The 12,752-nt window shown below is 44.3% G+C and overlaps 1 protein-coding gene across 1 annotated transcript; it reads left to right on the top strand.

Moving 5' to 3' along the window:
• The first annotated feature begins 7,479 nt into the window (after positions 1-7,479).
• On the top strand, positions 7,480-11,603 carry LOC128418383 (C3a anaphylatoxin chemotactic receptor-like). The gene is made up of 2 exons (XM_053398001.1): positions 7,480-7,938; positions 10,164-11,603. The coding sequence occupies exon 2, from the start codon at positions 10,172-10,174 to the stop codon at positions 11,213-11,215; it is 1,044 nt and encodes a 347-aa protein (XP_053253976.1). The 5' UTR covers positions 7,480-7,938; positions 10,164-10,171; the 3' UTR covers positions 11,216-11,603.
• The last annotated feature ends 1,149 nt before the right edge of the window (positions 11,604-12,752 follow it).

The following is a 12,752-nucleotide window of genomic DNA, read 5'->3' as shown; positions in this document are numbered from 1 at the left end:
TCTCCTTGCTATTTTGGGATGGGGCGGCCAAGGGAGGATGTCACGCTGAGTTCACAGCATCTCTCTGTGAGGCGCAACTGTAGGGTAGCTAGGAGCTTTCGTCTCAGGACATGAAAAAGGAAGTAACTACGAAACCGCTTCCTGGATGGTGAAGGTTTCACAGAGTGAGATGGAGCAACCAGACTTCCTTTTTCTTTACCTGGAAAGTTTGCGGAACCACAGAAAAAGATAGCAAAAATATGTTGGTATTGCATGAGTAGGGTACGAGAGGTAACCTTCCAGAAAAAAACCCAACCCTCAGTCTTGGGATCAAGTTACAGGTAGGTATCCGTGTTGGTCTGCCGTAGTCGAAACAAACAAACAAAAATTCCTTCCAGTAGCACCTAAGAGACCAACTAAGTTTGTTATTGGTATGCACTATCTGAAGAAGTGTGCATGCACATGAAAGCTCATACCAATAACAAACTTAGTGCTACTTAAGGTGCTACTGGAAGGATTTTTATTTATTTATTTATCTTGGGATCAAGCTTTGCATGCACACCAGTCTGGGGTTAATTCAAGCCAATGCTTGACCCTATGACCTGTTTTCCAGGCCAACAAAAGCCCTGTCCAATGAGAGTACTCCTGAGGACAAGCGGAGTGACTTTCTGTCTTCGCTGGCTGCCTCCAACCTGCCCCATCACTTCTGTGATGAGGGACAAAGGATCTGCAGGTGAACTTAAACCCAGAGCGCTTCTTGCTTAGGTGTTTCATTTCCTACTGAGCTTTAGCTCTCCAGGAGCAATGTGAGCCTGGAAGTGTGTATGAGAAAGAGCAATGCATGCTGGGAATCTTCTCTCCACAGGGCTGCCCTAGAGCAGGGCATGCTGGGAATTATCTTACTTAGCTCTGGCAGAGCAATAAATTTTGGGTTCTCTCTCTGTACAAGTTCCAATGATCAGGCAGCCATTACCACTGCCTTCCGGTGAGGTGGAGCCATTTACAAATATTACCTGCTGCTGCCAAGTACCAGCAGTTTTGACCCCATTTTACTGCCCTGCTCTTTCCCCCTGCCAAGATGCACAGGCTGATGCTGTTTGGATGCCCACGAAATGAGACATCTCATTTCTTCTTGAGCGTCTCTCTAAAGACCTGAGAGAACTTTCAGAGAGCGCCGCCACCTCCTTCCTTCCACATCACTGGAGGTTGTTTTGAGTTTCCAGGTCTGGTATTTATTGTCTATTCTGACTGGCAGCAGTCCCACACGGTCTCAGAAAGAGAAGGGTATTTTCCAACAGCTCCTATCTGATCCCTCCAACTGAAGGCAGAGCTGTCCTTAGGCAGAGGGAGGTGGCTGCCTCAGGTGGCAACTGTAAAGGGGCTGGGCAACAGAAGCAAAGCCTTGAAGGAGAGGGCTGTCACTCAGTCTGCCCAGCAACCTTCTAAACTAGCCTGTCACCTTCAGGCACAATGAAGGATGTTTCCTCATTGCCAGTATTGAAGAAGTATTTAACTGTCAGTCGAGCCAGTTTCTGTACGTGAAAGTTGTTGTGCCCTTTCCTCAGGCAGCTAAATGTCTTGGGCTAGCCCTTTGGAGATTTTATCTTCAAGGTTTTAAAAGGCACATGCTCCCCACCCCTTTGTAGTTTGATGCTTTGCTCTGGATCATGAACAATAGGTTAAAAGGTAAGTAAAGGACCCCTGGATGGTTAAGTCCAGTCAAAAGCAACTATGGGGTTGCAGCGCTCATCTCACTTACAGGCCGAGGGAGCCGGCATTTGTCCACAGACAGCTTTCCGGGTCATGTGACCAGCATGACTAAGCCACTTCTGGTGCAATGGGACACCGTGACAGAAAGAAGAGCCCACAGAAACACCTTTTAGCTTCCCGTCACAAAGGTACCTATTTATCTACTTGCACTGGCATGCTTTCAAACTGCTAGATTGGCAGGAGCTGGGACAGAACAATGGGAACTCACCCTGTCATGGGGATTCAAACTGCCAACCTTCCGATCGGCAAGCCCAAGAGGCTCAGTGGTTTAGACCACAGTGCCACCCACATCCTCATGAACAATACAATCAAGGTGAATCACATATTCATGGCAAGTCTGCCTGTCAGTCACAGACACCCGCAAACACATGCCATTCAGCTCCAGCTCCAAAAGTTGGCATTTCATGGGAATGCTGGGGCGGGGGACCTCTGAGTAATCTTGTTTTAATTTGCTTGTGGCGAAACATCCTAAAAGTAAACAGCTGCAGTTTTTTTGGCATCAGCCCTCTATGCAATGACACTTTCTTATAAACAGTGAGAGACCCTAGGAAAGCTTTCTCTTGTGCACTAGCTGTCTTCCCCCTTCCCTTCCATAACAGCTGGATGGGGCTCCGAACTTTGCTCAGGCAGCTGCACCAAAGCTTTCCTAGCTTTAAATATCACCCTTATTTATCATTGCATTTATATCCCACCAGGAGCTCAAAGTCGCATGCACAGTTCTCCCTCCCTACTCTTTTTTTCCCTACACAACAACCCTGTGAGGTAGGTTAGGCTGAGAGACTGTGACAGGCCCAAGGTCATCCAGTGAGCTTTATGCCACACTAAGGTGTTAGGGACTGTTCCCATGTCCTTCCATGTGCAAAATGTGCCGTGTGTTGTTCTAAGACCCCTTATTCCGCTCACAGAGCTACAATTTCCAGAGTGGTTTAATAGTCAATCCTTCTTCCCAGGGAACTCTAGCTCCATGAGGCTAATAGGACTCTCCTTATGACTCTCAGCACCCTTAACAAATCACAGCTGCCAGAATTCTTTGGGGGGAAGCCCTGGCTGCTTAAAAGTGGTATCATAGTGCTTTATATGGATTGTGTGAATGTGACCTTAGACAATCTCCATTACCGTTTACTCCAGCTCCAGTGTGTTGCTGATTGTAATAATAAAATTAAGGTCTTATATATATATAATAAATGTTCATAGATGTACCAACCAAGCACGTACATAGATCAGCACAGGAAGACCAACCTGAAACCATTTTGACTCCCAAACTGACCAAATGTTTTCTCTGCAAGGAGGGAGGGGGTCAGGGAGCCTTCCCATTGTCTCAGGAATTGGGAAATCACTATCTCAAAGGAATGGGCAGACTACCAGGAAAGGCAATCAGATAAGGCATTATCAGATAACCTGACAGACAGGAAAAACAACAACATTCAAATGTCTGTTGTAGACCACCTTTTCTGTGATGTAGGTATGATGTTTGTGGGGGGTGGTCTTGAGCTCCAGGGCCGGGAATTTAAAATGTCTATATAAGGGCAGGCACACCTTTGTTCTGGGTCCTCCTCCCTTCCTGCATGTGAGGGGAGCACCCTGTTGCAACAGATCAATAAAGATCAGGCTTACTAGCTGCTTTGCTTCTCAATATTCTCTGGTTGGCCTCTGTTATTTTCTCCAACCAATGGAGAACCTACAAAGGACTCTGTAAGGGCTCTTGTGTCCCCCATAAGAAAATAAGGGCAGATTTTTGTTTATTACACTGATGATGATGTCTGAACACACATGGCACTGACCCCAACCCATGTGCATCCTGTAGTTTGCTTAGAAATACTCTATATCACAGAATCATTGAGTTGGAAGGGACCCCGAGGATCATCTAAGTCTAACCCCCTGCAATGCAGGAATATGCAGTTGTCGCATACGGATGATCGAACCTGCAACCTTGGTGTTATTGTTGTAAATAAAAATATGCCCTTTTCCCTTATGGGGTATCCAAGAGCCCATATAGAGTCCTTACATAGGTTCCCTATTGGTAGGAGAAAATAACAGAGGCCAACCAGAGAATATTGAGAAGCAAAGCAGCTAGTAAGCTTGATCTTTATTGATCTGTTGCAACAGGGTACTCCCCTCACACGCAGGAGAGGAGGAGGACCCCCCAAAATGCTGTGCAAGGGCTTATAAAGACTTTTGAAATTCCCATCCTCTAGATCCAGACCACCCCCAGAAACATTATGCATTCATCACAGAAGGGGTGTAACCTAAGACGCCCCCTCAGCTAAGGCGGTCTAAAACAGAACATTTGCATGTTGTTTTCTCCTGTCGCTTTGTTTATTTCCTGTCTGGCAGGTTACTTGATTGGATTTCTTGGGGAGCCTGGGCAGTCTTTTGTAATGATAAGGCTCACACCCTTATTCAAACACAGATTAAGACAGGAGATGCAAGTAATCGACTATGATGCAAGTAATCGACTATATGGAAATGGCTGAGATGACTGGCAGAATCCGAGACCAGGGAGAAGAGTTGGTGGAAGAAGATTGGAGGAAATTTAAAATTTATTTACAGAAGTATTGTAAAATGTATGCATGCTGATGACATTGAAATAAAATGAAGGGGTTCTAGAAATAAGAGATAAAAATTTGAAATTTGGGAGGTAAAATATATAAGGATAAAGTAGTAGGATACGAATTTGCTGAACTAATTGTTAAAAAGGGATATAAAAAAGGGAGGCGTGAGGAAGTCAGGAAAATAAGTTAATTGAAGATGAATAATTAGAAAAGAGTGATTTGTGTTTTTCTTATTCTATTTTGTGTGTGTTGATTGTTCTTTTTTTCCTCTTGTTAAATGTTTGTATTTTATGTATTGTGAAAGTTTGTATTGTTGTGTTTTATATTTTTTGTGTTTTTATTGTCCTATTTTTCTATTGTTAAACTTAATAAAATATTATTTTTTAAAAAAACACAGATTAAGACAGGATTTGTGAAGGAAGAGACAATGGGGAGGCTTTTCCATTTTGACCATGCAGAGAAACATTTGCTCAGTTTAGGAATCAAAATGGTTCCAGGTTGGCTTTCCTGTGCTGATCTATGTACGTGTGGTTATGAACATTGACATATATCTAAGACCATAAAATTCCTATCACATTATCCCCCCTCTGGGGCTAGAATTTTTCTTAAAAAATTTTGCCCCACAAAAAATAACATCGTATATTGTAAATGGATGCCTTTGTATAAATATATCATATAAAAATAACACATGTTGTGTTTTGTTACTAAATTACTTGTGGCATTCTAACACTTTGGGAGATACCATTTACTCAATAGTGTTCTATGCTTTACACCTAGCAGGAAGGTACACTAATGACTGAAAAATGTAGTTGGTGTTTTGTCCTTCGCCATTTCTGTGTGTTTCTCAGGTGTCAAGCTAGCTTTTCTGTGGTTTCACACTGGCATAGTGCTACAGCAACACATCCTGTTGAATCCCCTCGAGGCTTTCATTTAACCATGTTGCCTGGCATTCACCAGAGCTGGCACAGGTTTGGACATCTCATGAGAGAGATGTCTTTGCCTTGGCCTTTCTATGTTATAAGCACCATGCTCTAACCAACCAAGCTATCCAGGCTGACTCGTGTCTGATGTGTTTTCCCTCACACCAGCTTCCATCTGATTTGAAAAAATCAGGCACAGTTAAGCTAAGGTGTGAACATTTGAAACAGCCAATGAACAAGCGCCGAGGACAACTTCAATGAATGAATGAATGACAAAACAAATTAGGTAATGCACAGTGAGTGAAGACATACTTGACTTTCTCTCTGGTGCATATAGCAACATTAAAAATAGAAACTCAAAAGGCAGTGAGGGGAAACAGAGAGTTATGTTTTAAGCTACAAATGTGTACATAGCCTCAGACTGCAAGCAGACCTCATGGCTCTAACATGCAGCCTAATCTTCAGCTATTACAGCAACAGGAAAGAGGAGCTGTTATCTAGTTTGACTGCCTATTCAATTTAGCTGCATTATCAGTCAAACTAGATAGCGGCTTCGGTTTCCTGTGAAAGCTGTCAAAAGGAGGTTTGTTTTTTTAGGGTCGTCCTTATCTGTGTTGCATTACATCTGACAGTTTATACCTGTAAATCTGTAATGCTTGAAATGACAGTGTGTTTGTGACACGCTCCTTGAAATAAATTTTAAAATTGAAATGTTAAAATGTTAAAATAAAAATAATAAGCACTCTAGCAGAGAGCCCGAGTCCGCTCTCTCCGATGCATTCATTATGGAACGGAACAGCAGCATCACCTCTTCCACAAAGTATTCCTAACAGTGGCTAAGGCTGAACAACCTCCGAAAGGACAAAGGAGCTGCTGGATCAATGGAACATACCAAACATTACTAACACAGAGACACACCTGTCCTGGTTGTTCATTTGGTGTATGTTGCATTTGTTGAATCTACAACTGCTGCCCTGGGTTGTAACCATAGTTTTAGTAAAATTACCATGTGTTTCTTTGGCCCCATCTGCCCAACATACTGAAAACAGTGTCATACTACTTTTAAGAGACATAGCTTCTCCCCAGAGAATCCTGGGAACTGTAATTTATTCTGGATAGTAGTAGTAGTATAATTATAATTAGTGGGATTATTATTGTTGTTGTTATTATTATTTATTACTCATACCCCGCCCATCTCGCTGGGCCTCCCCAGCCACATTGGGCAGCCCCCAACAGAATATTAAAAACACAATAAAACATCAAACATTAAAAACTTCCCTAATCAGGGCTGCCTTCAGATGCCTTCTAAAAGTCAGACAGTTGTTTATTTCCTTGACATCTGATGGGAGGGTGTTCCAGAAAATGGGCGCCACTGCCCAGAAGGCCCTCTGCCTAGTTCCCTGTAGCTTCACTTCTCGCAGGGAGGGAACTGCCAGAAGACTCTCAGAGCTGGACCTCAGTGTCCAGGCTGAACGATGCGGGTGGAGACTCTCCTTCAGATATACTGGTGTTGAGAGTTGCTAGGAAGCTCCTATTCAGAAAGCTGCAACCCCCAACGTTTTCCAGGGAACTGTTAAACTGTTCTGAGAACTGTAGCTCTGTGAGGGAAATAAAGTCTCCTAACATCTGTCAGCACCCTTAAGAAACTCCAGAACCCAGAATTCTTTGAGGGAAGCTAGGACTGTTTAGAATGATGCTCCTTTTAATGTATAGTGCAGAGGGGGGTTGTATTATTTCTTTCAGACAGCTTTGCTTCCTTAGAGGCCTGATTGCCATAGAATCGTAGAGTTGGAAGGAACCCCAAGGGTCATCTAGTCCAACCCCCTGCAACTCAGGAGTTTCCTTACAGGATATGTGCAATGCAGACACATTCAGCAACATTTGCTATGTGGATGGGTGCTTATGGGGAGGGGTGAACTAAAATGAAACATGCAAGAATTGTCTCTGTATGTGTGATATCTGGAGGGTCAGACCTTCCCCAGCCCCGTAACTAAGAGCAGCTAGGGGAAATTTTGCAAAAATGTTTTTTTTATAAAAAAAACGATTACAGAATAAATCAGGCAAATGTGCTTTCATTCAAGTTGCAGAATCCATCTTTTCCTCGTTGCAGAAGGAAAAAGCCACATGAAATAAATCAGGCAAATGTGCTCACATTCCGGTTGCAGAATTCAGCTGTTTCTTGTAGCAGAACTTGGCTGAACTTTTGCAAAGAGTGCACATCCAGCCCTGCCCACTGTCGACACTGCAAATCCGCTCTCTACTACAAAAGGAACAGCTCACTCCTGAGAGAAAGAATTCCTCTTCAAGACAAGCATCGGGTGAAATCTCTGTCTCCCATGAATCATTACACCCTGCAGCTTTAGGAGAGCAATTGGATTTTTTCTTTCTTTTTATTGATGCCTCGCCTTGCTTCCACAGAACTTTTCATTAGAGGGCTTCCTGCCTTTCCTGGTGCTTCAATTGGCCGCTGTTATCTCGGTCTACAAGCAGAGCTTCCCAAACACACACCAGCCTCTGTGTTCCCCCCTCTTCCACGCAAAATGAAGTAAACATATCACCAAGTTCCCCTTTTCATCAGGAGCTAATCTTTGTCTTGGCCAGAGACCAAGGTCTTAGCCAGGCGAGGAAGACAAGCAGCAACCAAGAAGTCTCCAGTTTCATGCACAAGGACACCAACGAAGGACCATAGAAGATCAGAGTCCTGCAACCTCTGACAGGTAAGGGTTGGGTCCAAGATGCTTCATCTCCTTGGACATTGTCCTGCTAGAGCTTACCTTTTCAAATCAGATGGAAGCTGGTGTGAGGGAAAACACACCACAATGGTCTTTCTCGTCTCTGTTCCAGTTGCTTTGGTCTTTTGAAGCAAGGTAAATGTGCTTTTATCGTCCATCTGGCAAGATTGTTTCTTCCCTGCATAGATTGCACCTCTGTTGTGGTCTGTGGCCACCAACATTGTGCTCTGTCTGCATTGTGGTTTGCATCGCAATGTGTGTCATAATGGCATCCCAATGTGATTTAGGTGTGTGGCCTCAGCGGCGTGCTTAGAATGGAGTGTTTGCCTCTCACTTTCCCTGTATGTGGTTCATACTTTCGTGTAAAGAAAGCTCAGCTGCGTGGAGGCAGCAACAAGGTCCCGGGTTCCAATCCTGACATTCCCGATTAAAAACAACCTCATATGGCAGAGCTGGGAAGGATCTGTGCCAGAGACAGTGGGGAGCCATAGGCTGAATGAACACCATACATTTAAAGCACTGCACCACCAAAGAATCCTGGGAATTGTAGTGTTTGAAGGGTGCTGAGAATTCCAGCTCTGTCAGGGTTAAACTACAGCTTCCAGGGCTATAGGGGAGGTGTTTTAAATGTACTTTAAATGTATGATGTGTATGCAGCCTAAGTCAATCAAAGCAGATGGATATTTCCCACTGTTCTAATAACAGAGGGACTCCCTTTTTCTGGGAAAAGAAAGATACCATTTGGCAAGGTGAGACAGCCACTTCAGGTGGCAGATTTTTTCCTCCAATTTTCTTCCTGAGGCCCCTCCCTCCCAGTCAGTTCCCTCTGTTATCATGAGTTCTCCACATTTCCACATCGGTATGTGATTAAAACAAAAAACTTGCAAAAATCCAACAGCATTTTAGTGTGAATTTCTCTCAATAGATCCTTTCCCCCCCTAACAAAGTCATTTTGCCTACTATAATGGATTTTGGTATTTGGTGTTCACTGATCTCTGCATTTGCACACACACCCTTATCCTAGCATATGCATTTCTGTACGCATTACTTGCCTGAAAAACTGCATTGCAAAATTCAGATAAATTTCAAAGGATGGTAGTGTTTGGGTTTGTATGTTGTTTATGAAAATGCAGATTAGGTAGGCTCATCTTGAAATGTGACCTGAATTGGTTTTCTAGGTGACGACGTAAGTTCAGTTCACATTTATAGGCAAATTGTATCAAATTTGCACATTCCGAAACAATACGAAAAACAAAATGCAGCTCTCCTTCTAGATATGCACTTATATGAATTTTGCAATGCAGTTTTTCAGCCAAGTAATGTGTACAGAAATCACCCGCTCTAGATCGCACAGCTAATTCTCCCCTGGTCTTCTCACTGGCCCAAATAGGACTAATTTAGCCAGGTAGCCCTGATGATCATCTAATGTTTATTGGATGAATTTCCCCCCTAAATTGATTTTTGAATTCTGAATTTATTGTTATTCACGTTTTATACTGTATTTTATGCTGTTTTTTGTTGCATCAATTAAGTGTTTTAAATTTGTTGTTAGCTGCTCTGAGCCCAGTTTTCTGAACTGGGAAGGGCGGGGTATAAATAAATAAATTTATTATTATTATTATTATTATTATTATTATTATTATTATTATTTTCATCCAACTTCCTTTTCTGGTCCCTGGGGTTTGCTGCTTTTTGGAGTATCAGACTGCATACAGTCCCTGGGAAATGCAGAAGCCCTTTAGATGATAGATGGCAGGGGAGGGGAGACCTTCCTCCTTCTTGCCGTGATTTGTTCCTGCTCCTCAAAGTGCCTACCTAATGCAGAGAGGGGTTGAGGAATTGGCAAGTGGCGGGGGGGAGGCAATTTTGAGAAATGAATCTGAGGCGTGGGCTGCATTTTGATTGGCTTTCATAGCTTGACAGGCAGGGTTACTTCCAAGTCAATCCGGCTTGAATCCGTGAAGAGTTCACTCAGCATTCGTTTGCAAGGATAATTTTTTCTTTCTTTCTGCTTCTCTCTTCTTTTTTTCCATCATTTTTTTATATATATAAAAAAACCATTTTTAAAAAGTCTCTTTCTCAAGTCACCTACAGCAGGGGCAGCTAATCTGTGGCCCTGCAGATATTGCTGGGGCACAAGTCCTCTCCTTTCGAGGTTCACATACCTGCCTCAGGAACACCTGACTTCCCATTTCTCTCTCTTTTCAAAGGTTCCATCATGGATGTCAACGCCACTGCCCTGTGGCCTACCAGTGTCTCCTTGCAGCTGCCTTCCAAAGCTAGAAGCGAAGAGAGCAAAATAATGGACACGATCCAGATCTTCTTCTACAGCATCGTTTTCCTGCTTGGCTCCCTTGGCAACGGGACTGTGATCTGGATCACAGCGCGCCAGGTCTTACGTACTGTCAATTGTGTTTGGTTCTTCCACCTAGCCCTGGCCGACTTTCTGTTCTCAGTCAGCCGGATAGTGCCACTGCTGAAGAACGCCTTCTACGAGGGGTGGCCCTTCGGGAGCTTCCTGTGCCAAGCCAACAGCTTCATCAAGTACCTCAACATGTTCTGCAGCGTCTTCCTCCTGGCTGCTATCAGCTTGGACCGAGCAATTTCCGTGTCCTACCCGGTGTGGTTCAAAAACCACCGGGGCCCCCGCATGGCGTGGCTGGCTGCTGCTGGGGCCTGGTTTGTGGCTACTGCCGCAAGCCTCCCTTTCTATCTTTACCGAAGAGTGGTAGCAGAGAAAGGTAGCACCAAGTGTTCCCTTGCCCTGGGGGACCAGGTTTCAGTGAAGTGGGCCTTGTATCTTCTGAGGTTGATCTGTGGGTTCCTGGCTCCCTTTGCCATCATTGTGGTCTGCTATGGGATCATCACAGTGAAATTGAGGAAGCGACAGACCACCTTTCGCTCCAACAAGCCTTTCAAGGTCATATTGGCTATTGTGGTCACCTTCTTTCTCTGCTGGGCACCGTACCACATATTCCTCATCCTCAAGCTGGTGGAAGTGAAGGGTCAAGGGATGTCTATTGGCCTTCCCCTCACGTCCTCTCTGGCCTACCTCAACAGCTGTGCCAACCCCATCCTTTACTTCTTCCTGGGCCTGGACTTCCGCAGGAAGCTGAGCCGTTTCAACTTGGTTGGGGCTTTCAGGAGAACTTTGCTCGAAGAGAGCGGCTACTCCTTCAGAAGGCCTAGCAGATACCAGAAGGAAGCTGCTTCATCCGTCGCTGAGCCGGTCCAATCCACAGTGGTTGATAGAGTGTTGTGAGCAAATTCAAGGTTCTGGAGACTTGTTGGCTTGTAAGGTCCATAAGTCGTTGTTTGCTAAAACAGTATTAATCCATCACATTCCTTACCAAATCAAATTTTGGACTGCCCGTTTCTGCCCCCAAATTGCGGAGTAGAATGAAATTTAACCTTGTGGTACATAGCAATGTTTTCTGAACATTTTCAACTGGGGATAGCAGGTGTGAGGTTCATGGCAGATCCATTTCTTTATCCAGGTCAGGTTTTTCATAATGCCCCGGACTAAGGACAGATAAGTCCACCCCAGGATTTATACTAGACTGACAGGGCAAGGGCAGTTCTGGAAAGAAGAATGAGAGTGCACCCTGGGGCAAGGAAGGAACTCTAGAATAAATCCCTATACCTACTAAGCTTAGTCTGAATGCTGATTCTTACAGTCTCAGGTCTCTGAACATAACTTGTGTGTGTGGTTGTTTGTGGTCTTTTGTCCTATCATTGGGTCTGAAAGCAAATGTGGAGTCACTTGAGGGACAAACAGAGTTCTGCTTTTGAGAACCAGGCTCTGGAAATGGATTGAGGAAAAGTTTCCATAGTTCAGCTTAGCAAAGCGGGAAAACCAAGACCCTTAAAAACCTGGGGAGAATGTTTGCATGGTATTGCAGATTCCCCCCCCCCTTCCCTGAGCAGTGAGACTATCCAGGGAACCAGGGCTTCCTGGGTTTAGGTGAGTCAGCATTGGAGACTTAAGGTGTTTTTGCAATAGATGCCTGCAACAACAGCCCTGCAGAATCAAAGAGTTGGAAGACCTGCTCTGGTTGACAGAAGCATGTGTGGTCTGTACCTGTGATGTACCTGTGATGGTGCAAAAAATTATTAAATACAGTCATCAAACACTGACAAACTGGAACGTGTCCAGAGGAGGGCAACCAAAATGGTCAAAAGGCTGGAAACGATGCCTTATGAGGAACGGCTAAGGGAGCTGGGCATGTTTAGCCTGGAGAAGAGGAGGTTAAGGGGTGATATGATAGCCATGTTCAAATATATAAAAGGATGTCACATAGAGGAGGGAGAAAGGTTGTTTTCTGCTGCTCCAGAGAAGCGGACACGGAGCAATGGATCCAAACTACAAGGAAGAAGATTCCACCTAAACATTAGGAAGAACTTCCTGACAGTAAGAGCTGTTCGACAGTGGAATTTGCTGCCAAGGAGTGTGGTGGAGTCTTTGGAGGTCTTTAAGCAGAGGCTTGACAACCATATGTCAGGAGTGCTCTGATGGTGTTTCCTGCTTGGCAGGGGGTTGGACTCGATGGCCCTTGTGGTCTCTTCCAACTCTATGATTCTATGATTCTAGGCTTCCTAATCCTGGGATTGTAGAAGTTGCTCAAAAGAGACACACCTCTCCCGAGGATTAAGCGACGGCTTTGCTCAACGTTTCCTAGTGCACAAAACAAGTTATTCATCCAGCTTCCGCAGCCCAAATAGGAGACAGGCAGTCTTAATCATGCAGGCTCTATTTCTGAGCTGTTTTGTTGTAGGTGTTGCTGTCTCAAGGAGTGCTG

This window comes from Podarcis raffonei, chromosome 8, assembly GCF_027172205.1.
Source record: "Podarcis raffonei isolate rPodRaf1 chromosome 8, rPodRaf1.pri, whole genome shotgun sequence".
Lineage (NCBI taxonomy): Eukaryota > Metazoa > Chordata > Lepidosauria > Squamata > Lacertidae > Podarcis > Podarcis raffonei.
Note: the sequence above shows the minus strand (reverse complement) of the source record. Positions and strands in the feature narration are given on the sequence as shown.

What these genes read in the sequence shown, in the direction of transcription:
- LOC128418383 (XM_053398001.1), top strand. Translation starts at nt 10,172, where the DNA reads ATGGATGTCAACGCCACTGCCCTGTGGCCTACCAGTGTCTCCTTGCAG.